At 43.0% G+C, this 22,784-nt stretch overlaps 1 protein-coding gene and 1 non-coding gene across 2 annotated transcripts; both read left to right on the top strand.

Moving 5' to 3' along the window:
* The first annotated feature begins 10,952 nt into the window (after positions 1-10,952).
* Positions 10,953-22,697, top strand: TSGA13 (testis specific 13). The gene is made up of 7 exons (XM_021699353.1): positions 10,953-11,020; positions 13,101-13,179; positions 15,189-15,260; positions 16,322-16,546; positions 19,414-19,553; positions 20,374-20,501; positions 22,444-22,697. The coding sequence occupies exons 1-7, from the start codon at positions 10,953-10,955 to the stop codon at positions 22,695-22,697; spliced, it is 966 nt and encodes a 321-aa protein (XP_021555028.1).
* Positions 12,673-12,775, top strand: LOC123326422. Its single transcript, XR_006541082.1, has one exon. It is a non-coding gene; the product is annotated as a U6 spliceosomal RNA (small nuclear RNA).
* Positions 22,698-22,784: the final 87 nt, after the last annotated feature.

The following is a 22,784-nucleotide window of genomic DNA, read 5'->3' as shown; positions in this document are numbered from 1 at the left end:
TCCCAAAGCTTTTATTTCCAGGAATCACCAAAGTGAAGTACCCTTCTCCCCACCCCACCCCCGCCCCCATTCTTCTTATTAAGGACTTTCTAGCTGTCACCATCAGAGGGCGACTTTCAATAATTTCCTGTATCTAGGCTCCCTCTTGGGGTGTAATTCCAAATTGTTCCCAAATACCATTCCTTTCCTCTCACGTTAAATCTCTCTGGGACCTAGTCATTTTCCCAGATCTACCATCAAAAACACCTCCCAACCCTTCCCTAGCCTAGTCCCTAAATGTAAAAGCAGTTAGGTCCAGCTATAAAATCAAAGGAACATTCTTCTTTTCTTTTATTGAAGACCAGCTTGGACATTCCAGATCTGTCCTCCTCCTCCTTTCTTCATTCATCTGCTGATAGGTCCGGGGTGGCCTTCTGTCATTTCTAAAGCTAACATTCTCAAGACATAGTTCTCTCTTTATCTGAAACACCCAGTAGGTTTGCCCTACCTGCTGATCAGGACCCTTCCATCATTTCTGGTCCAGCTTGACTCCTAAATGGAGACATAGCAGAGGCAGGCTCCCTGGAGTGAATGTTCAGCCTTTGAGACGGTATTATTGTATTCTTGTAAGCAGGAGCCTCTTCCTCTTATCTAGTCATCTCGATACTGCTACGGTCTTCATAATGCAATTGGGTCATAACTAATGGATATATCAAGGCCAAACTGAGCACACAGAGCAGAGCATGGGTAGGTAAGGAAATCCCTCAGAGAGGCTGTGGAGACGCCTTATAAATCTCTTGATTCAGGTTCCACCCCGATATTTCCTTGCACCTAGTATTTCTTCTTTCTTTCTTTACTTTTTTAAGATTTTATTTATTTATTTGAGAGAGAGAGCAAGAGTGCGAATGAGCAGGGCGAGGGGGGTTGGGGGGGGAGGAGGGCAGAAGGAGAGGGAGAAGCAGGCTCTCCACTGAGCAGGGAGCCTGATAAGGGACTTGTTCCAGGACCCCGGGATCATGACCCGAGCCAAAGGCAGACGCTTAACTGACTGAGCCACCCAGGCGTCCCTAGTATTTCTTCTTTAAAACAAGATTAGAAGGAAGAAAGTTTGGGATGGCTGTCGAGTACCACAAGCAATGTTTATAAATTAAACCCCAAAATATCACATAGTCTACGTGGAACTTTTCAGTTGAGTCAGTCACTTTTTCAGTCAACAAATAGTTGCTGAGTGTCTACTGTGTACCAAGTATTGCTCTTCCAGGCACTAGGGATACAGTAGTGAACCAAGCATGCAAAATTCTTGCCACATTGGAGCATACATTCTCATGAAGGAGATGGATAATAAATGAACAAGTATATACATTCAGATAAATATAAGGGCTTTGAAGAATAATGAAGAGATAGAATATGACTGGGAGTGAGTACCTATTTGGTGTGGTTAACCAAGGTCTCTCCTCTAAGGGAACACTAGCCTAGAAAAATGAATGCAGTGAGGAAGAAAGTCATAGGAAGTTCATGAGGAAGAGTGTTCCAGAGAATGGAATTAACAGAAGCCCTGAAAGGGAAAGACTTAACATGTTCAAAGAATAGCAATAAGTCCAAGATGGGGAGAGTCGTTGACATGATGAAGAGACTAGCAGGAGATGAAGTTTGGGAGGGGCAGGGAGAATCACAGAGTCTTGTTGGCAAGAAGTTTGGATTTTATTTTAAGTGTAATAGGAAGTTTTTAAGTGGAAATTTCTGTGATCTTTTTTTTACATTTAAAAGATCTATCTATAGGAGCACCTGGGCCCTTCAGTTGGTTAAGCATTTGCCCTCAGCTTGGGTCATGATCTTGGGGTCCTGGGATTGAGCCCCACATCACATCGGGCTCCCTGCTCAGCGGGGAGTCTGCTTGTCTCTCTCCCTCTGCCCCTCCCCCTGCTCATGCTCTCTCTCTCTCAAATAAATAAATAAAATCTTAAAAAAAAAAAAAGATCTATCTACAGAAATACATTTGCTTCTTTCTTTCCTCTTCTCCTGTGTGTCTTTTTCACTGTCTCTGGGATTAACTAAGTGTTCACGAGGACATAAGTGAAGCAGGCCCAGCTTGCAAACTCAGGGAAATGGAATACTTAGGCCGTAGCTCATGGATGCTTCCTAAGGGCCTGAGAAAGATCATTCTGAAGTCTTTCTTATAAAATGCCTAGGATTTCCTAAGGGAAATGGAGCTGATCAGAGCTGCTGATGTGCAGTCTAATCTCTGCCTGATGTGTTGTTCACTCCCGAACATTACTTCTCTTTTATTCCCTCTTCCACGAAGAAGACTCATCTCCAAGAAAGCTTCAGTTATGTTTAGGCAGCCCAAAGTGAACGGGATCAGAGCTTGGATCAGGGTGGTTGAAAAGCATTCAGATTTGGAATATATGTGGAAGATGGAATCATACAGGATTTGAGGATGGGTAGATTGTGTGTGTGTCACTGAGGGAACGAGAGGAAATCAGGATAACTTCAAAAGTTTTTTGCCTAAACGACAGAATGAATGGCAATGCCATTTACTGAGATAGGAAAGACTGAGGCAGAAATGAGTTTTTGAAGGGGAGGGAGAATCAAGACTCATTTTGAACCTATCAAGTCTGGGATGCCTGTTAGACTTCCCAGAGCAGGTATAAACCACAATTACATATAGCTCCCAACACGAATGTAAGCCCCCAGAGGACAGGGACTCTTGTCTGTTTTGTTCACTACTATATCCTCAGAAACTAGAATAGACCCTGGCACATAGCAGGTGTTCAATAAATATCTGCTCAATAAACAAATAAATGAATAAATACGAGTCTGAGGCAACAGATACCATTTATTACTATTTTTTAAGATTTTATTTATTTGACAGAGAGAGCACAAGCAGAGGGAGAGAGAGGGAGAAGCAGGCTCCCTGCTGAGCAAGGAGCCTGATGTGGGACTCGATCCCGGGACCCTGGGATCATGACCTGGGCCGAAGGCAGCCGCTTAACCGACTGAGCCACCCAGGCGTCCCCAACAGATACCATTTATTGATACCTAAATTACTGAGAGAAATCAGGGTCCCAGGGACCTCTTTCTTTTATCAGAACTCAAATGCATCTCCAGTCACAGAACTTTTCCTGAGACCACCTTCTATCTCTTACTGTCTATCTTGTATATGTATAGCTCTCAATTTTTTTCCCTTTGTTGTTTCTTCTGTGCTCCTTATATCCCTGACACTCCAGTGCTAAATTGAATGAAAGTTCCACGTAAGTTTGGGGTGCCTGGGCTCAGTCAGTGAAGTGTCTGCCTTCAGCTCAGGTCATGATCCTGGGGTCCTGGGATGGAGCCCATGTTGGGCTCCCTGCTTGGCGGAGAGCCTGCTTCTCCCTCTCCCTCTACCTGTTGCTCTCCTTGCTTGTGCTCTCTCTCTGTCAAATGAATAAATAAAATCTTAAAAAAAAGAAAGAAAGAAAGAAAAGAAAGTTCTGCATAGAGGGCGCCTGGGTGGCTCAGTCGATTAAGTGTCTTCCTCTGCCTTTGGCTCAGATCATGATCCTGGAGTCCTGGGATGGAGCCCACGTTGGGCTCCCTGCTTGGCGGGGAGCCTGCTTCTCCCTCTCCCTCTGCTCCTTCTCTCTTGCTCACTCTCTCTCTCTCAAATAAATAAATGAGTAAATCTTAAAAAAAAAAAAACTACTCAAAATAGAGAGACAGCTTCTACTCTCTCTTGTGAGTAGATATCCCCATATTTTTAAAAAGCTTTTAAATTCCAGTATTGTTAACATACAACATTATATTAGTTTCAGGTATACAATATAGTGATTCAACAATTCTATACATTATTCAGAGCCCATCATGGTAAGTGTACCCTTTAATCCCCATCACCTGTTTTACCCATCCCCCCCCACCTTCCCTCTGGTAACCCTCAGTTTTTTCTCTATAGTTAAGAATCTGTTTCTTGGTTTGTTTCTTTTTTTTCCCCCCTTTGTTCATTTGTTTTGTTTCTTAAATTCCACATATAAGCGCAATCATATGATATCTGTCTTTCTCTGACTGACTTATTTTGCTTAGCATTACATTCTCTAGCTCCATCCATGTTGTTGCAAATGGTGAGATTTCATTTTTTTAATGGCTGAATAATATTCCATTGTATATGTATACCACCTCTTCTTTATCCATTCATCAGTTGATGGACATTTGGCTGCTTCCATAATTTGGCTATTGTAAATAATGCTGCAGTAAACATAGGGGTGCATATATCCTTTTGAATTAGTGTTTTTGTGTTCTTTGGGTAAATATCCAGTAGTGCAATTACTGAGTCATAGGGAGGTTCTATTTTTAATTTTTTGAGGAACCTCCAAACTGTTTTCCACAGCGGCTGCACCAGTTTGTATTCCCACCAACAGTGCATGAGGGTTCCTTTTTTTTCACATCCTCACCACTGCTTGTTGTTTCTTGTGTTTTTGATATTAGCCATTCCAACAGGTGTGAGGTGATATCTCATTGTAGTTTTGATTTACATTTTCCTGGTGATGAGTGATGTTGAGCATCTTTTCATGGGTCTTTTGGCTATCTGGATGTCTTCTTTGGAGAAATGCCTTCTGCCCATTTTTAACTGGATTATTTGGTTTTGGGGTGTTGAGTTGTATCAGTTCTTTATATATTTTGGATACTAACCCTTTATCCCATATGTCATTTGCAAATATCTTCTCCCATTAGGTAGTCTTTTAGTTTTGTTGATTGTTTCCTTTGCTGTGCAGAGGCTTTATATTTTTTTTTAAGATTTTATTTATTTATTTGAGAGAGAGAGAATGAGAGACAGAGAGCCTGAGAGGGAAGAGGGTCAGAGGGAGAAGCAGACCCCCTGCCGAGCAGGGAGCCCGATGCGGGACTCGATCCAGGGACTCCATCCAGGGACTCCAGGATCATGACCTGAGCCAAAGGCAGTCGCTTAACCAACTGAGCCACCCAGGCGCCCCCAGAGGCTTTATATTTTGATGTAGTCCCAATAGTTTATTTTTGCTTCTCTTGCCCTTGCCTCAGGAGACATATATAGAAAGAAGTTACTGTGGCTGATGTCAGAGAAATTATTGCCTGGGCTTTCTTCTAGGATTTTTATGCTTTCAGGTCTCACATTTAGGTCTTTAATCCATTTTGAGTTTATTTTTGGGTATGGTGTAAGAAAGTGGTCCCTTTTCATTCTCTTGCATGTAGCTGTCCGGTTTTCCCAGCACCATTTGTTGAAGAGACAATTCTTGCCTCTTTTGTCTAAGATTAATTGACCATATAATCGTGGGTTTGTTTCTGGGCTTTCTATCCTGTTCCACTGATCTATTTTTGTGCCAGGACCACACTGTGTAGATTACTACAGCTTTGTAGTATAACTTGTAATCTGGAATTGGGATACCTCCAGCTCTGTTTTTCTTTTTCAAGATTGCTTTAGCCATTTGGGGCCTTTTGCGGTTCCATACAGATTTTAGGATTATTTTTTCTAGTTCTGTAAAAAATACTATTGGTATTTTGATAGGGATTGCATTAAATCTGTAGATTGCTTTGGGTAGTATATTTTTAATAGATCTACACACAGGGTCGCCTGGGTGGCTCAGTCGTTAAGCGTCTGCCTTTGGCTCAGGTCATGATCCCAGGGTCCTGGGATTGAGCCCCGCATTGGGCTCCCTGCTCAGCGGGAGGCCTGCTTCTCCCTCTTCCTCTGCCTGCCGCTCTGCCTACTTGTGCTCTCTCTCTCTCTCTGTCAAATAAATAAATAGATAGATCAATAGATTGATCTACAAATAGATCTACAAAATTTCATGGCCTTGAATGCCCAGATTCCCAATTCCCAGCTCTTCCTTATATATCTCCATTTCTGGCAGTCTTTCTTAGCTCCCTATTTAAGCCAGAGTGGCTATTACTGCTGCTACATTCTCCTCCTCATAAAATTCATTAGCTCTGAATATCATTTTCCATTCATCCATCTCTGAATAATGCTAGTTCTGTTCAGATTTGGTGTTGGTCAAAGCTGAGATGAATGAATTTATAAATCCCAGGCCCCCTCTGCCCACGGATGGAAGACGGGTTGCCAGGCAAAACACTCTGCCCAGTCTCTAGTTTCTAGCAGGCTTTCCTTTTTGCTTTTGTGAGGAGATAAGTTTCTGGGCCCCCCCCAGCCCCCTCCCAGACACCCCCCATCTCCTGGTGTCTGTACCAATGTGGAATACTAACGTGGCAGTCGCAGCCTTCGCTGCAGCCAGGCTGTGGAAGTACTTGAGCTACTAAACATTCCTACAGGCAATTAATAAATTGTTCGTTGAATTAATAAATAATTCCTACAAGCAATTAATAAAAACATGCAAGAATCAGATGAGTTCAAAATACCAGAGGTTTTTTATTGTTGTTGCTTGTTGGTTGGTTGGTTTGCTAGAGGCTAGTTTGGAGACCTATGGCTGGCATCTGAATATAAATTTGGCTTCCTAATACATCCCCGTGAACTGGAAAGACATACCTGGTCACTGATAAACAGTGGGCGTCTCCTGACAAAGGAAGAGCCTCCCCGGATTATTTACCACATGTTGTTAGCAGGCTGTTTATAAAAGGAAGAGACAGGAATGGGATAAGCTACCCTTGCTCAGCCCTATCTGCTATTACTTTTTCTTAAAAAAAAATTATTTATTTGAGAGAGAGGGAGAGGGAGTGCGAGCGGGGGGGGGGGGGGGGGCAGAGGGAGAAGCAGGGTCCCCGCTGAGCAGGGAGCCCAATGTGGGGCTCCATCCCAGGACCCCGAGATCATGACCTGAGCTGAAGGCAGCTGCTTAACCGACTGAGCCACCCAGGCGCCCAGGCCACTACTTTTTCATTGTATAAGGAAAGAAGAGTGGATACTACCATAGCAATACTTTCAAAGGGGTAGATGTTTCTATTTTATTACCAATTCAAAATAGGAGGACAGGAAGACAGTGGTTCCGCAAAGAGCTTTTCCCTGCCTGGTGTCCTCACTTGCTGCTCTTTGCTCCTAAGGTCCCATCTTCCAGGATGCACTGTGTCACCCTGGCACCCCATCCTCACTACGCAGCTGTTACCCTGTCTCTGAGGCCTCCATCTGGCTGTGAAAAGTTGTGGAGGTGAAAGGATGAGGGACCCACTCTTAGGTCCTGTAAAAAGGGACAATTGACCTGAGTTTTGGTTGATATAGCCCCTATGTCTGAAAAAGAAGACCATCAGTGGAGAATGTGTGACATGTTCACATTGTCTTCTCTCAGCCAGTCTCTGCTTGTTCCAGCAAATCCCGGCTCTGCCATGAACTCCAGCTTAGTAGGCTTTCTCCATCTAGATTTATCTGCCTTATAATCAGCAGCACTGGATTGTTTATTAAGCTTTGGCAACTTTTGTGAGTTTTAAAAATCCTTTCCTGTGCCTTCAAAAGTTGCAGTTTAGATGCTGGTGTAAGGTAGAGGTTCTCCCTTTTTCATGGTACTGTCTCTTTCCAAGATTTCCATGGCTATCTTTTCCTGGTTCTCCTCCAACCTCTGGCCACTCCTTTTCAGTGTTCTCTGTACATCTGCTCAGGATGCTCTTGCTTTGGTGTTTGCGTCGCCCAGGGCTCTGTCCTGTGTCTTAGTGTTTTCAGCTCATCATTTCTCCTGCTTGATCGCATCTACTCCCACGGTTTCCATTAGCACATGAACTTGAGGCTGTCTCCCAAATGGGTTACTCTATCCCAAACCGCTCTCTTGAGCTCCAGACCCATATTTTAAGCCATTTATTAGACAAAATCCCTACCTGTACCTCATATTCAACCAACCCAAACCAAAACTCATCATTTATCCCCCCCAAACCCACTCTACCTCCCTCATTTTCTAATTTAGTAAATTGCACCTCCATTCACTCAAGGATTCAAGCTAAAAATGTGACTATATCCAGCAGCCTGTGGTCAAGTCCTATTACTGTATCATCCTAACATCTTTCAGATGTCCCTCATTTATCCCTCTTCAGTGCTGCTAGCTGGCTTTAGAGCCTACATCGGTTTAGGTGATTGTTTTTGTTGCAAACAACAGAAATGAACTCTGACTAATTTCAGAAGAAAAAGGATGGGGGAGGATATTTGAAAAGCTATTGGGAAAGCTCACAGAATTGAAGTCCTATGCTTCAGGGAGGACTGGATCTGCTGCAGTTCTGGGGACCTCAGTGGGTGGAGCTTAGCCCTTCTGCCTGGGACTCTGCATAAGACAACTCAGCTATAATCATCCTTATCTCTCTGTGTCTTTTTTTTTTAATTTTATTTATTTATTTGACAGAGAGAGAGAGACAGAGCCCAAGCAGGGGGAGTGTGAGAGGGAGAAGCAGGCTCCCCGCTGAGCAGGGAGCCCTATGCGGGGCTCGATCCCAGGACTCTGGGATCATGACCTGAGCTGAAGGCAGACACTTAACCCACTGAGCCACTCAGGTGCCCCCATCTCTCTATGTCTTTATCAAACTCTCAGATTCCTAGTAGAGAGAATCTAGTTGGCCATCTTTGGATAAGTCATCCAGGGCTAGGAGACAAGAGGTGAGTGGCACAAATTTGTGACTCTTAACAATTTTTCACTCCTTCCTTAGTACCATAGCCTTCTCAAAGGCCTGTCTTTCTAATCTATGGTTCACACTGCCACCATTTTCATATTTCTAAAATATATGTCGTTTAACATATCTCCTGACTTAAAATCCCTCAATAGCTCTTTATTACTCATAGAATAACCTACAAGCTTCTATCAGGGACTACACTCTAGGATTTGGACCCTGGCTTCCTCCCCAGTTTCATCTCCTGCTACCTTTCTGTTAAATTTTATGTTCTAGGCATAAGCTATTTGCAGTTCCCCTATACAAGCCATGCTTTGTTCTATTCTCATGGTTTTGCTTGTGTTGCTGCCTGTTTCTCAAATGCCCATTTTCTCTTCTCTTTACATGTTTAACTCACACTCACCTTTCTAGGCTCAGTTTAGATGTTAGTTCCAAATGTCCCAGGGTTTAGTGCTCTTCCTCTTTGATCTGACAGCATCTGAACAAATCTCTGATATAGGCATTGCAATCTGTTACATTGAACTCTTTTTTTTTTTTGTCTCTCTTCCTGGCTAAACTGTGAGGTCCTTGAAGTCAAGGTCTATATCTGATCTGTGTTTGGTTCCCATTGCCTAAGCCGGTGCTTAACATATCATAAATGGCCAATAAACATATTGAAATAAACAAATGCTGATTTTTGAATCCCTTATATACAAAGCACTGTGGGGGGAACAAATGTATATAAAATTCACATATCACTTTTTTTTTAAAGATTTTATTTATTTATTTGTCAGAGAGAGCACAAGCAGGGTGAGTGGCAGGCAGAGAGAGAAGCAGGCTCCCCGCTGAGCAAGGAACCTGATGTGGGACTTGATCCCAGGACCCCGGGATCATGACCTGAGCCAAAGGCAGCCACTTAACTGACTGAGCCACCCAGGTGCCCCCACGTATCACTTTCAAGATGTTTACTGCCTAGGAAGCAAACAGCATCTGCACAGAAGGAATGTACAAGCTACTATAGAATTGTACACACACACACACACACACACACGCCTGCAGGCTAGAATTGGGATTGGATTATCTGGAAAGTGTTCTCTGAAGAGGACAGACCTCAGTAGTAACATAAAGAAAGAAGAGGATTCAAATGGTTTGAAGAGGTGGGGAGAGGGTTTTAAGTATGGGGAATAAGAGAGAAAGTGCACTGTATTTGAGGAATAGGGTGAAAACATTGGTTAAAGTAGAGGTTGATTAAAATATGGTGACAGGGGCGCCTGGGTGGCTCAGTTGGTTAAGCGACTGCCTTCGGCTCAGGTCATGATCCTGGAGTCCCAGGATCGAGTCCCGCATCGGGCTCCCTGCTCGGCAGGGAGTCTGCTTCTCCCTCTGACCCTTCCCCCTCTCATGCTCTCTCTCTCATTCTCTCTGTCTCAAATAAATAAATAAAATCTTTAAAAAAAAATATGGTGACAATGTCAGGGTGTGTATAGGGAAGTCATAGGTTAGAAAAACAAATTGGAGCAGATCTTGTTTATCTTTGTGCTGACTCCAACATAGAACACCCCAGCATTCTAGATTGCCCGTTCATCACAAATTCCTGTGTCTTCTCCAGAATCAAGAAAATAATAAGACACTTTCAAAATGGAAAGTTTCGGTGCCAAGGAATCTCCCTTTCCTCAATGAAATAGGGTTTCCTGATGTCCTTTAAGGTATTGTACACCAGATCTTTCTCTTTTTGCTTCGGATATGGTTTTTGTGTTTGTGTGATTTTGTTTTTTCCACCCTGGGTGGCAAAAAGGTAGCCCAAGATTTGTACCTCCCAGTTTGATGGCTTCTATTTATTGTAGTTTCAATATACCCATGAATTGGACTCACGATTCCAGTAAACTAAAGGTGAGAAAAGGCTGAAAAGCTCATTAATCTACTCCCCTTGAGGGAATTTTCAGAGTTTAGCTCAGTCTAGTCATAAACTCTAGACAATTGTCTTTAGGGTTTATGTCTAGACAATCAAACCAGATATAAACCTTAAACAATCACTTATTGGCACTGTCAACACTAACACAATCTTTCCTCCAAACCCGCAGGCTTTATAGGAGCTTGGGCTGATAGGTCTATCAAAGTTCTACTTAATTGCCAAGACCCTCATAATTCGATCCCATCGTACCTATATCCACTTCTATGTCTTACTACCTAGAACAACAACAACAAATACCTTCTAGGTAGGTGACTTCACACACCATCTTACAGGGTCATGGCTCAAGCTCCACATCTTTTAGGAAATGTCCCTCCAAGCCTCACTGACCTCTCTTCTCTAAATGGTGGCTTGTACATCATCAACTTTTAGCTTCCATTTTAAATTGTCTATATATAAAAAAAATGTAGCAATTCCTTGCCACCCTCTCCCCACATCCACATATACACACACTTTCCCTAGCTTCACAGGCCTAACATATGGGAGCATGGTTGTATTGAAAGGGGAGATAAATGAAAGCACCGTTGTTCTCCAACTTTCTCCCATGACTGACCCGTGAGTCAATTTTATTTCAGGTCTTAATGTAGGGAAATCTTACCACTATCTAAAGGAATTAGAATATTATCTTTAAATCATTTGGTTAACTCTTTTCATTTTTACAAGGCCCCAGAGATGAAATGACTTACCTAATATATTAGCATGTAGTTGCCATTCTTGTTTCAAATTTAATGGTCACTTCCTCTCCCCCCCAACCCCTTCCACCCCACCATTTACCACCTAAGTTCTTGAGGACAAAGGTCATCATGTCTAGTGCATATTCTGCATTCACAACAACACCTACCAGTCTTCTCTTTCTCCCACACAGGATCAAGAACGGGGCTGGGCACATGGTGTGCACTAAGGAAGGAATGGATTGAATTGAGCCCCTGCAGAACGTGGACTCTTTGGAGGCATTGAATTTGGCCTCTGGGTGAATACTTACCTTGGATTGGCCCACTTAGCAGTGAACAGCAATGGGCCAAAAGGGACATACCAAGTGTGTAGTTTTGTTTGCCCCACTAAGTTATGAATACCATTTTATACAAACGTATGTTGTACTATGGCCATACCACCCTGAATGCGCCCAATCTCGTCTGATCTCGGAAGCTAAGCAGGGTCGGGCCTGGTTAGTTGGATGGGAGCCCATATCACTTTGAACAGGTCTAGTCTCAGAGTAGACTCTCATTAAAAATGTTCTAATTGACTGACTGTCCTCAGGCCAAAACCCAGATCTTGGTGTGTGTTTCATGCAGCAACTAGAGTAGCATTATCAAAAGGAAAGCTCCAGACTGTCCTTGTCGACACTGCTGGACTGAAGGAACATTTTTCCCACAGCTCTATGCCTTAAATTGGCCTTAAAAAAGAGTATCTGGGATCCTGTGCTCTCTTTGAAATAATAAAGAAGCATTTTTGAAAAGTGCTATAATAAAGATTATAGTATATTATTATGAGATAGCTTAAGGTAATAGGACACATCAAAAGGGTACCAACTTTAAGATGTTAACTGGGGATGAACTTATTTTGGTCTACCCCCAATGTGTCACCTGATCCCCTTGAGACTATTTTTTAAGACCTCTGGCGTGAGTTAATGATGAAGTTGGTAGGCAGCAACAGATGGAAGTGAGCCATGCTTGGATGGGACTTGATACTGGATTCGGGATGATTTGTACCACCCTACAGCTGTTGACCTGCCAACTACATATCTTGGCTATTTCTACTTTTCTTAGTTTGGTCCTTGCACTGCCACCCTCATTTTTTAGAGGAGAGAGGTCTACTTCAAGTAGTCCCAGGCTCCTACTTTAATGTAAGCTAGGTGAATACCTAAATAGGAACTATCTCCAAGGAGGAAGCAGGCCATTTCTTTTAATCATTAACCCAATCTTATGGATGAGCATCTTTCACTATGTTTAGGCACTAAATGGGTTTAGTAGAATTAGTCAAGGAATCTAAAATACTTTCTTACTAAATATTGTAACATCTGTCTCCCTCTTTTCTCCAAAAGGAACTGGTATCTGGGTAGGGGCTCAAAAAGTAAGAGAAAGAACAGAGTATGAGGATATTTGCCATTGATGATTTTATCATCTTAGTTCTAGATAGAGAAACCTAGATATGGTTAGGTACAAGAGGGAGCCAGTAGTCCAAGCATGGTCATTAAGAATTGGAAATTTGTGCTCATGTCATCAGCATATATACTAAAATTAGAATGATAGAAGATTAGCATGGTACCTACATAAAGATGACATGCAAATTTGTGAAGTGTATTCAGTTGTGAACTCCCACTAATAATATCCCTCTCATGGAATCAGTTATTGGCAAAGGTAGAGTCATTTCCCTGCAGAGAAGAGTAGGCAGGTAGGCATTCAAAATAGTAGGTGGTCTTTAAGGATACTTTTCAAACTGAAGTTTTATTTTCCCCCAACATGCAGGCTGGATAATGAATCCTATTCTTTACTCTACGTATATATTCAATTAGTGATCCCCCAAATTGGGCTCTTCTAAGTCAGGCTCCCAAACTTCATTGAGGGAGATTGAGAACACGCCAAAGACCAGGCCTCAGAGTAAGAAAATACAATTGGATATTCTGCTTCTTTTTTAGGTTTCAACAAGGCAAATCAAACATTCCAGGAACCAGCTCAGTTAAACTTGAGAAAGGAATAGTGATTGATAATGATGAGGTAAGAAAGAGCATTAGAAGAAAGAGAATACTTTATTTTATTTTTTATTTTTTAAAAATTATTTATTTATTTGACAGAGAGAGACACAGCGAGAGAGGGAACACAAGCAGGGGGAGTGGGAGAGGGAGAACAGGCTCTCTGCAGAGCAGGGAGCCCGATGTGGGACTCGATCCCAGAACCCCAGGACCATGACCTGAGCTGAAGGCAGACGCTTAACGACTGAGCCACCCAGGCGCCCCAGAATACTTTATTTTTCTTTTAAAGATTTTATCTATTTATTTGACAGAGACACAGCAAGAGAGGGAACACAAGCAGGGGAATTGGGAGAGGGAGAAGCAGGCTCCCTGCTAAGCAGGGAGGCCCCAATGCGGGGCTCCATCTCAGGACCCTGGGATCATGACCTGAGCCAAAGGCAGAAGCTTAAAGACTGAGCCACCCAGGCACCCCAAGTTAGAGTACTTTATAAGTTGGGTTCTCAAACTTCCTGTTGAAAAGCAAAAAGGGGTTAAGATTTATATAGAGAGCAAGGTTAATTTATCCTAATTTTATGAAAGGGAAACAGAGACTTAGAAAAGAGACAGGAACATATCAGCAACAAATCAGGGCTAGAAGCCAGGGACCATAAACTTATCTTAGAAACCCGATGTAGCTAGACTTTATGCTCCTCCCTACCAGCCCCCTCTCAAAAAAACAAAACAAAAACAAAAACCTACAAAAGAAAAGTTTTCACATCTTTCTCTCAAAATTTTCTGAGACTTCTATGATTCTGAATATATACATCCTATCTGTGAAGCAGATTGTTCATAATATATCTTTGTTTTGAACAAAGGGACTTCAGTTTTCCAAAAAGATAATAAAATTAAATCATTGCATCTTTGGATTTATCTCTTCCCATTGTTCCTCGTGGAATGCATGGCATGGCTCGGATAGTCCTCCTGGTCTGTCCCCTGTCCCCTCAGCCCCTGGGCATTGCCAGCCCCTGGCATTTTCCTCCCCTCATGGCACAGTTCTGTCCCACCCTTACTTCTTCCCTCTTTTCCATTCACATTCATGCTTTTCTCACTTTTCAATGCACGTTCCCGTCCCTCTGCACCCCATCTTACCATATCACCTCCTTGCGGGCATGGCAATCTTTGGAAATGCTGATCCAAACACAGGATTGTGCCTGCTCCTCTTTTTCTGATTTCTGATTATGCCGAGCCCAAAGGCGGTAACTCAGAGCTTTTCCCTCCTTGTGTCCTCATCCCTTTGACTCATCTCTGGGTGACCTACAGCTGAGCTAGAGGCTAGGCAACAACACCGGGGTCAGGGAAGGAGAGGCAGGAGGCCCAACAACTGTACAACCAAGACACGACACTCTATCTGTCTGCCAATCACCAGCACGTCCGCCAGCGGAAAAATGCAAAGTGGTGGACAGGAGTATTACTGACATTCAGTTATTTTTGGTCAACATTTCTGGAAGAATCACGTACTGTAGAAATATTTTAAAAACAAAACAAAATGCACCATTGTTTCTTCCTTCCTCCATATGTCTGCCTCCATCTCGGCAGGCAATGGTCCCTGGGGCTCCCGTCCACTACGACCCTTAGGTGATTGCCCTTTTACGACTTGCTTTTCTCCTCAGAGGGTGTCCTCCATGTTGATTTTCACCCGATTTCTTATAGAAATGGAAAGGGCAGAAGGAAGAGTTCTGATGCCTTGGAGTGATTTGTCCTCGTCTGAACTTTGATGCTGCTGTTACCTACTTCCCCTCATAGCTTTACCTGCCATCCATAAAGTGGGTCCACATGTCCATGTACAAGCTTCCCTGTTGGGATGCCTCAGAACCTAGCTCTCTTTGCTGTGGTCCGCATTCCAGAATCCCAGGGTACAAACCTTAAAGCACGGTGTTGTCCTCACTTAGTTTAAATGAGAGACCAGTTTTTAGTCAGATGGAGTGGAGGTGAGGAATGGAATATTGTGTAGGCTTGGTGCAACTTGAAACCACTGATTTCAGTTATTGTCTCTAGATTTGTGATACAGTCGGGCAATCAAAATTTGTTCTGAAGAACCTTCAGCATTACACGGTCCATCCGAATTTGGTAGGTGGATTCATCCCCCCAAGGTCCTTAAGAGTAAGGTCCAGGAGTGGTGCCACCAGCTTCTGTGACTGCACAGGCTTGTAGCACAGGGAAGCAGAGCTGTCCTGGGACACTTACACCAGGGGCAGTGCTGAGTATGGTGACGGTGAGGGACAAGGGAGGAACTGGGAAGAAGGTGGTCCCTGCGGCTGATTTTTTTGGTATTTTTTTAGAGAGAGTGCGCAAGCATGTGCACGCAGAGGTGGGTGGGAGTGGAGGGGCAGAGGGAGAGGGAGAGAGGGAATCCCAAGCAGGCTCCACACCTAGCATGGAGCCCGCTGCAGGGCTCAGTCTCACTACCCTGAGATCATGACCTGAGCCAAAATCAAGAGTTGGACACCCAACCAACTGAGCCACCCAGGTGCCCTGCAGCTGATTTATTTTTAAGTTGAGAAAACCTATTTCTAATCAGAGGTACTCTATTCTCTCCCTCTCTAATCCTCTGCCTCCTTCCTATAGACAGAAAAGCAGATTTAGTGGGACAGCCCCTTCTCCCACCACATCTTAAATGACATGTTGTCTTTTGTGACTTCTTTTCCTTTATAAGGTTGTGCTTATTAGGCACATTAATGTGGTTGTGCCTGTGGAGAAATGTTGGTGGGTGGGAAGATGCAGACAGGCGCTGTGTTGGGCTCCCTGAACAAGGAAGGAGCTTTGGTCTCTGGCAATTTCTCCCTTTGCCTCAGAGAGAGTTGTAGAGAAGGCCATTTAGGCTTAACATGGAAACTTCTGTTTGCCCCATCGTGTTGGGCGAGATGTGACGCTTTTTCAGAAGAACTAAGTCATCTTGCTCCTTTTATGTGGAAACTTTTCCAACTCATTTCCTCACCCCTTAGACTATTTGCGGGGACTGCTCTGAGAGCAGAAAGGGATGGGGAGGTTCAGATATTTTCTGTAAAACAAATTTCAGAGCAGATTTGTCCAGCCTATGTACAGCCTCTGTCCCTCCCCTAGCCAATTGATTTGTTAATTTTGTCTTGATCTAATCCCTTTGTCTCTCTGGAAACCTCTGTGTTGCTCAGGCCCAGTACTATGAGCCTTTGAAGCCCACAGCCCTGCAGAAATTCCTGGCTCAAAACAGGAAAATCAGAAGCTTCATGTTAAAAGTAGCAGAGTACGATCAGGATAAGACCTTACTGATTATGACCAACAACCCACTTCCCTGCCCAACTGACCAGCAAGGAAAGGACATGGCCCCAAAATACTTTTCCAAGGAGTTGCTACTCAAGGTAATGACACATGGGGAAGCATCCTGGCATCCTGAGGAAGGACCCCCAGGAACTGGGAGCTAGCTTGAAGAAGGGAGTTAAATTAACAGGGAAGATGGTATTCAGGAGCCAGCTTCTTCCTTCTTTCTCCTTGCTATGTACTTCACACATACACACACACAGACACACAGACACACACAGACACACACACACAATCTGGAGAGCCTGAGAAAGGCTCAGAATTGCACAAGCTTGTGCCATGAAACTTCATCGCATGGTCCTAATTAGAAATTGTTCCTCCTTGGCCAAAGACATTTAGTTTGTAATTAACCAAAGGTAAAATAGCCACTGGCTTTCTAGTTGAGTATAAAGCAGTAAAGGATAAATCAGGAAATGAAGAATGAGGAACAGAAATAACTAATGGGAAATGAGTAAAGGGTTATTATGCTTTACACCCACTGCTTTTGGGTGTCAGGAGAAGTGGAGAGGAACAGAGCAGAGAATTTACTATCATGGCAGCCAGACATTTGGGACTTGATTCTACACTATAGAAGTTCATGTTCAATCCAATAAACAATTGCTGAACATACACTAAACAAAGAACTAAAATATAAAGATGCTTTCAGAATAGTTTCTATCTGGAAGGAACTTGGAGTCTAGTAGGAGACACTGCTCAATACATGAGAAATATACAAGTTATTATAATATACCAGGATATATGGATAATAAGAGAATATGTGAGATACAGAACTAAAGTAGAATAGAGCTCTGTATCTTTGTTGGTGGAAAGGGAGTCATCAGGGAGGTTTTACAGAGGAGGAATCCCCTGACAAAAGAATGGGAGAATATCCCCATCAGAGGAAAAGGCAGAGGCATGAAGACCCGCAAAAGTGAGGCACATTTACGGAGATGTGAAAGAGTAAATGGGGGGGGGACATAAAAGGTATAATCAAATTGGCATTTTAGAAAGACTGTTTTTGGAGGTTGGGAGAAAGATGTGTTCACTGTGGAAGAGATACAAATCAGAAAGATTAGTTGCGATGTTACTACAACAGTCAAGGTGAGAGATGCTGAAGAATTGGACTAAATAGCAGAGGAAGTGAAGAAAATAAATTTAAAAGATATTTAGGAATCAGGATCTAAAAAAGATCTTGACAGCCTTGAGAGCAGGCCTAATACGACCAGAAGAAATTGAATGAAGCTAAAGTGCAAACGAAAGAATCTAATTATCACAGAAATTACCCAAGACAGACCCTTGTGATATATGTGGTGAATTTGAGGTTCGTGCTTCCTTAGGTCCTAGATGAATGGCAGTAAAACTTCCTCTCCAAATGGAGGGTAAAATGCTAATATGCGGTGATACATGCTGAACATGAGTTTGTTAACGAATTCATTGCCTATGGTCTCTTGGGTCTCAGAATTTGTGCCCTTTGAGCATAAACTCCGTGGTCAGTTCTCAGTGGTTATGGGTAATGTACACTGAGAGAGGAATGAATGCCGGGCTAGGATTGTCCTACTCAAGGTAGAGAAGGAAATACAAGACTATCATGTAGCTTGATGTAAGAAGAACTTTCTTCCAACAGCTGGTACTATATGAGCCTTCCAAATCACTTGCAGGACCTGATCACATTCATGAGCAAATTGTGCTACCAGCCAAATTGTAGTAATAGAGTTAAGGCACTGATTGTCAAAGACTGACACCATGGTAATTCTACAGGCTCTCTGGAACAAGCGCCCAATATCTAGAACGCTTCTTTCATATTTACGCTGCAACCCCCCTTTCCCTTGCTAGACAAATGTGACAGCATTTACTGAGCCTAAGATCGTATACAAAAGAAGCATTCTTTTGCTATGCGCAGGCACGGGTATAAGAAAAGGGTGGGTTCCAGCAGGCAAATCGAAGATCAGAGCAAGCATGGCTGTCACAGGGATGGCTAATCTCACAGCCTCTTCTAAGTGAAATGGCCCTACCACCACCTGTGAAGAAAAGGATGCCTTAAAGTCTTTGATTCTATGACCTTTAGTAATGGTGAAATGATAATCTCACAAAACATCCCATTTCATGACCTTTCCACTGCAGACAGAGAATGGAATGTGAATGAGGCAGTCATCTTTGAGAAAAGAAGGTAGCGTCCCATGGATTTCTTTCCCAATTTATTACCAAGTGCTCAGTTTCCTAAGTGATTCACTAACTGAATCCTTCTCAAAACTGGGTAAAGTCCTCTACCATTCACTTCAAAGGGCCACTGGACAAGTCCAATCAATGACTTAAGACACTGACCAAGCTTTGGACATGTCATCTGGCAACCAAACAAATGGGTTCAGAGTTCCCACCCCCCACCTCTCATCTGCAGTTTAGCGTTCTGTGGTTTCAGTTACCCACAGTCAACCTGGGGGCCAGAAGCAGATGATCCTCCTTTAGGAGTAGCCTAACGCTAAGTCACGATGCCTAGGTCACTCACCTCCCTGCATCTCATCATGTGGGCATTTTATCATCTCACATCAGCACAAGAAGAAAAAGGGTCAGGGCAGTACCTTATTTCAAGTGAGAAAGAGAGAGACTCTTTGGTTGTTATTAATCTCTTACTGTGCCTAATTTATAAATTAAACTTTATCATAGGTATGTACGTATAGGAAAAAATATAGTGTGTATCTAGGGCTCGGTACTATTCATGATTTCAGGCATCCACTGGGGGTGTTAGAATGTATCTTCTATGGATAAGAGGGGTCTACTCTAGTAGCCCACTCAGGGAACTGCTTCCTTTTCTTTTGATTTCAGTCCGCTCTTCCCTCTCTGACAGGTTTTGTTGCATCATTTTAGAGGAACTGAAGTTTAGTCCAGGAAATTAGTTCAGTCGCAAGGGCTCAGCTTACTCCCTCACTTACTCTTCTTTCCTCTGCTGCAGGAAAGTTATCGGCACAAACCGCCTGAGAACTTCTGCCTACCCCTGATGTCTCAGAAAAAAAAGTTAAGGTCTGGGCTGAAACCAACCTTTCCTATGACCCTGTTGGAGGATCCTACGTCCAAGCGAGAACAGTGGTTTAGGTGAAGTCCCGGCTCTTGTACTCATTTTCTTCCTATCATTTCCTTATTCATGTTACTATCTCTTTTCATCACAATTTAACAAAAGCTTTTTGATTGTAGGAAATATATATAACTGCATAATAATAAGACAGCTTTCCTACATGACCCCCAACCTCATTTATACCCTAATGAAAAGAAACAATAATGCAAAACTAAGGTTTTTCCACTGAGAATGATTTTCAAGAGTGAAAAGAGTACTCAAAGACCTATGAGAGGAAATAGAACAACATTGTCTCTCAGTGCATGTGAAGGGCCATAGCTTAAGAACAATGTGCTATTAGATTTCATTTGAAACCAGTTATAGGAGCAGCCCCCATCTAATGTGGGGAGGAGAGAAGAGATTTTATATTGTTTTTATTTTTTAGATTTTTAAAATTTTTATTTTTTAAAGATTTTATTTATTTGTTTGACAGAGAGAGCCAGAGAGCACAATTGGGGTTGGGGTGGGGGAATGGCAGAGGGAGGGGGAGAAGCAGGCTCCCTGCTGAACAGAGAGCCCAACATGGGGCTGGATCCCAGGACCCTGGGATCATGACCTGAGTCGAAGGCAGATGCTTAACTGACTGAGCCACCTATGTGCCTGAGAAGAGATTTTAGAGTTCCTTCACAGATTTACAATGCTAGGTTCTAGAAGCATCCCTTCCACTAAGCAATACTCCCACTCCATACCAATGAGCACTCTCTGGTGACTGTCCTTTCTTCTCCCCCAGAAGTAGAGTGTAGTGACTGGTTCCATTAACCCCCTGGCCTAGGATCTACTAAATGAGCTTTCTTTCTTAAGGTTTTCCACCAACAATGATTTCAAGAGTGAAGGGAAGTATTTAAAGGTCTATGCTTTGAGGAAACAGAAAAAAATGTACCCCCAGCTCAACTTTGCTTCAGTCTGTAAAAGAGATATGAGGAAAGATGGTAAGTTTCTTTCTTTTAAAGCAAAGGCTTACAGATCTGAGATGTGGGCAAGAGGGACAACCTTTTGGGGGCAAGAGATAAGGACAAATCAACATCTCTTATGGAGGTTCTGGAGACTGTTTTTCCTTGTAGCCTGGAAGCTAAGAACTGTTAAGAGGCCTGACTGATACTAGGCTTTGGACCCTGTTAAACCCTCAAATTTCGTTTCTTTTATTTTTAACCCTCAAATTTCAATAAAGCTCTAGGATAGTGTTTCCCAAACTACTCACCTACCGCTTTAATAGTTTGGGCCATACTGATGTATTATTTGCCTTGTTATTTATATAATGTTTTTCTTTAAAAGTTTTTTGTTGTTCCTTTCTTAATACTATATCATATGATATACTAGTTACATGTTTTTTTCTGACATACATTTAGTCAAATCTATAGTAATTAAAATTTAAAATATTTATGTATCACCCAAATCTGCCTTGTATTATGCATGTCACACTTTGTGGAAAACTGTTCTAGAAGGACCAAAGGATAAGTCTGTGGGTTTCAGAAGTTCATGAGTTTCTTTGGGGTCGAGGCAGGACATGGTGTGGAAGGGGTTTGGGATAAGGTTTTATGGAAGAGAATGCAGTGACAATTCTCCCCACACATTATCATTCATTTAACACTGATGGGACAACTATAAGTGTTGAGCACTTATCAAGCACCAAGACTGTTTTTTTTTTTCCCCCCAGTCCTGGAATAATAAGTAGGGATATTTATTTCCTTCAAGGGAAATTCCACCCCTCCACCGAGGCAAGTTTTGAGCTTTATAAGCAAGATAAGATGAACATAAGTTAATAGCACATTTAGTAAAGCTGGAGTTAAATCTTAAATGACTATATGTAGGATATCAGCAGTTTGGTTTAAGTCAATATTGGGGGAAAGAATTTCTCTAGAATCTAGAATCTAATCTAGATTAGAATTTCTCTAATTTTTCAAGGGCATGAACCTTTAAGGATCTACCCAATTTACATTTCTAAACAGAACACTTAATATCTCAGTCTATAGCAATTAGTAGATTTTTGGTGACTTTACAGTTTCTCCCAAGAAAAGTGAGTACCTACTTACTTTACTTATGCATCTAAAGGGCCCCTTGTGATGCTTTCCCTAAACAAAGACAGTTTGGGGCGGGGGGTCTGTGAAGTTGAAACAATGTCTCTGCTTCAAGTAAGAGAGACTGCTAGCAAACCCTCCTTCTGCCAATAGCCAGTCACGTTCCATGTTTGCCAGGCATCCAAATAAAGAAAGATTACGTAGAAAATGGTTTGGATGGGGGCCATAATTGGATGGGGGCTGATTAGGAGGCTGTCCAAGAGATGGATGATAGGGCCAGAATGAAGGTGATAGCAGTAGGAATAAGGAAACAGATCCAAGGGATACTTACAAGACATACTGCATCAAAAAAGTGCGAGGGATGGAAGCAAAAAGAGACCGGGATGGAAGCTTCCAAGGACAGGCAGAGGTTGAAAGAGAATCTGGATAAAGTGAGGACACTGAAGCCAAAGGTAGAAACAGTTTCTTAGGTACACTCTCAGACAGGAGAACGGAAAACCACATGCAACTTGAGGAAAAGGCTCAGAGGAATATGAATATACAAGTGAATGCATCTTATTAAGAGTTATCTAAGTGTCAGTCTGGTTGCAGGTGGAATCATTTGAAAGGGGTGGGATGAAACAGGGAAGACTCCAAACTGGCAGTGTCTTAAACTGGGTTTTGATGAAGGGAAGGGATCCAGAACTATAAAGAAGGTTGGGCATGGTAGTCCGTGGTCCAAAATTTACCCTCTTGCTAAGAGTAAAGACCAGCTTCCTGGTCCCTCCAAGTGGGTCTCTTTCCTGCCTCACACTGAGTGTCCTTTTAGATCCTCTGGAAATCCACATTTACCAAGGTGCCTTGTGCTTTGTTGCAGTCGCCAAGTCAGGGAGTGACCTGCCGACTTCCAAGCTGATGTGGGAACCACTAACCCTTTCGTCGCTCCTGGAAGAGAAACTCACCAGAACTGTGCCAGGGGAGAGCACCTTCCGCAATGGAAGGGCCCAGCAGTGGGTTATAAAAAACGCCACAGTCGTCAAGCGAAAACAAACCCTCCAGGCTTCCCCGCCGCGGTCTCCAGAGACTAAGGGGCCTGCAGAAGTCACCATCCAGGGCGTGTCAACCAAATAAAATCGCATTCTGCCCGCTCCGGGCTTGGGCTGCCCGGTCGCTGGCAGGGTTGGCCAGGGCCAGCCCCCGTCTCCGACCTGTCGCTAC

The sequence above is a fragment of the Neomonachus schauinslandi genome, chromosome 12, assembly GCF_002201575.2.
Source record: "Neomonachus schauinslandi chromosome 12, ASM220157v2, whole genome shotgun sequence".
Taxonomy (NCBI): Eukaryota; Metazoa; Chordata; class Mammalia; order Carnivora; family Phocidae; genus Neomonachus; species Neomonachus schauinslandi.
This window is presented reverse-complemented; position numbering and strand designations above follow the sequence as displayed.

Bases quoted from the DNA above. Each gene is read 5' to 3' on its own strand.
- TSGA13 (XM_021699353.1), top strand. From the start codon at position 10,953: ATGGTTGTATTGAAAGGGGAGATAAATGAAAGCACCGTTGTTCTCCAA. The intron at 13,180-15,188 runs GTAAGAAAGAGC...TATTGTCTCTAG, and splicing joins TAGTGATTGATAATGATGAG to ATTTGTGATACAGTCGGGCA. The intron at 19,554-20,373 runs GTGAAGTCCCGG...TTCTTTCTTAAG, and splicing joins AAGCGAGAACAGTGGTTTAG to GTTTTCCACCAACAATGATT.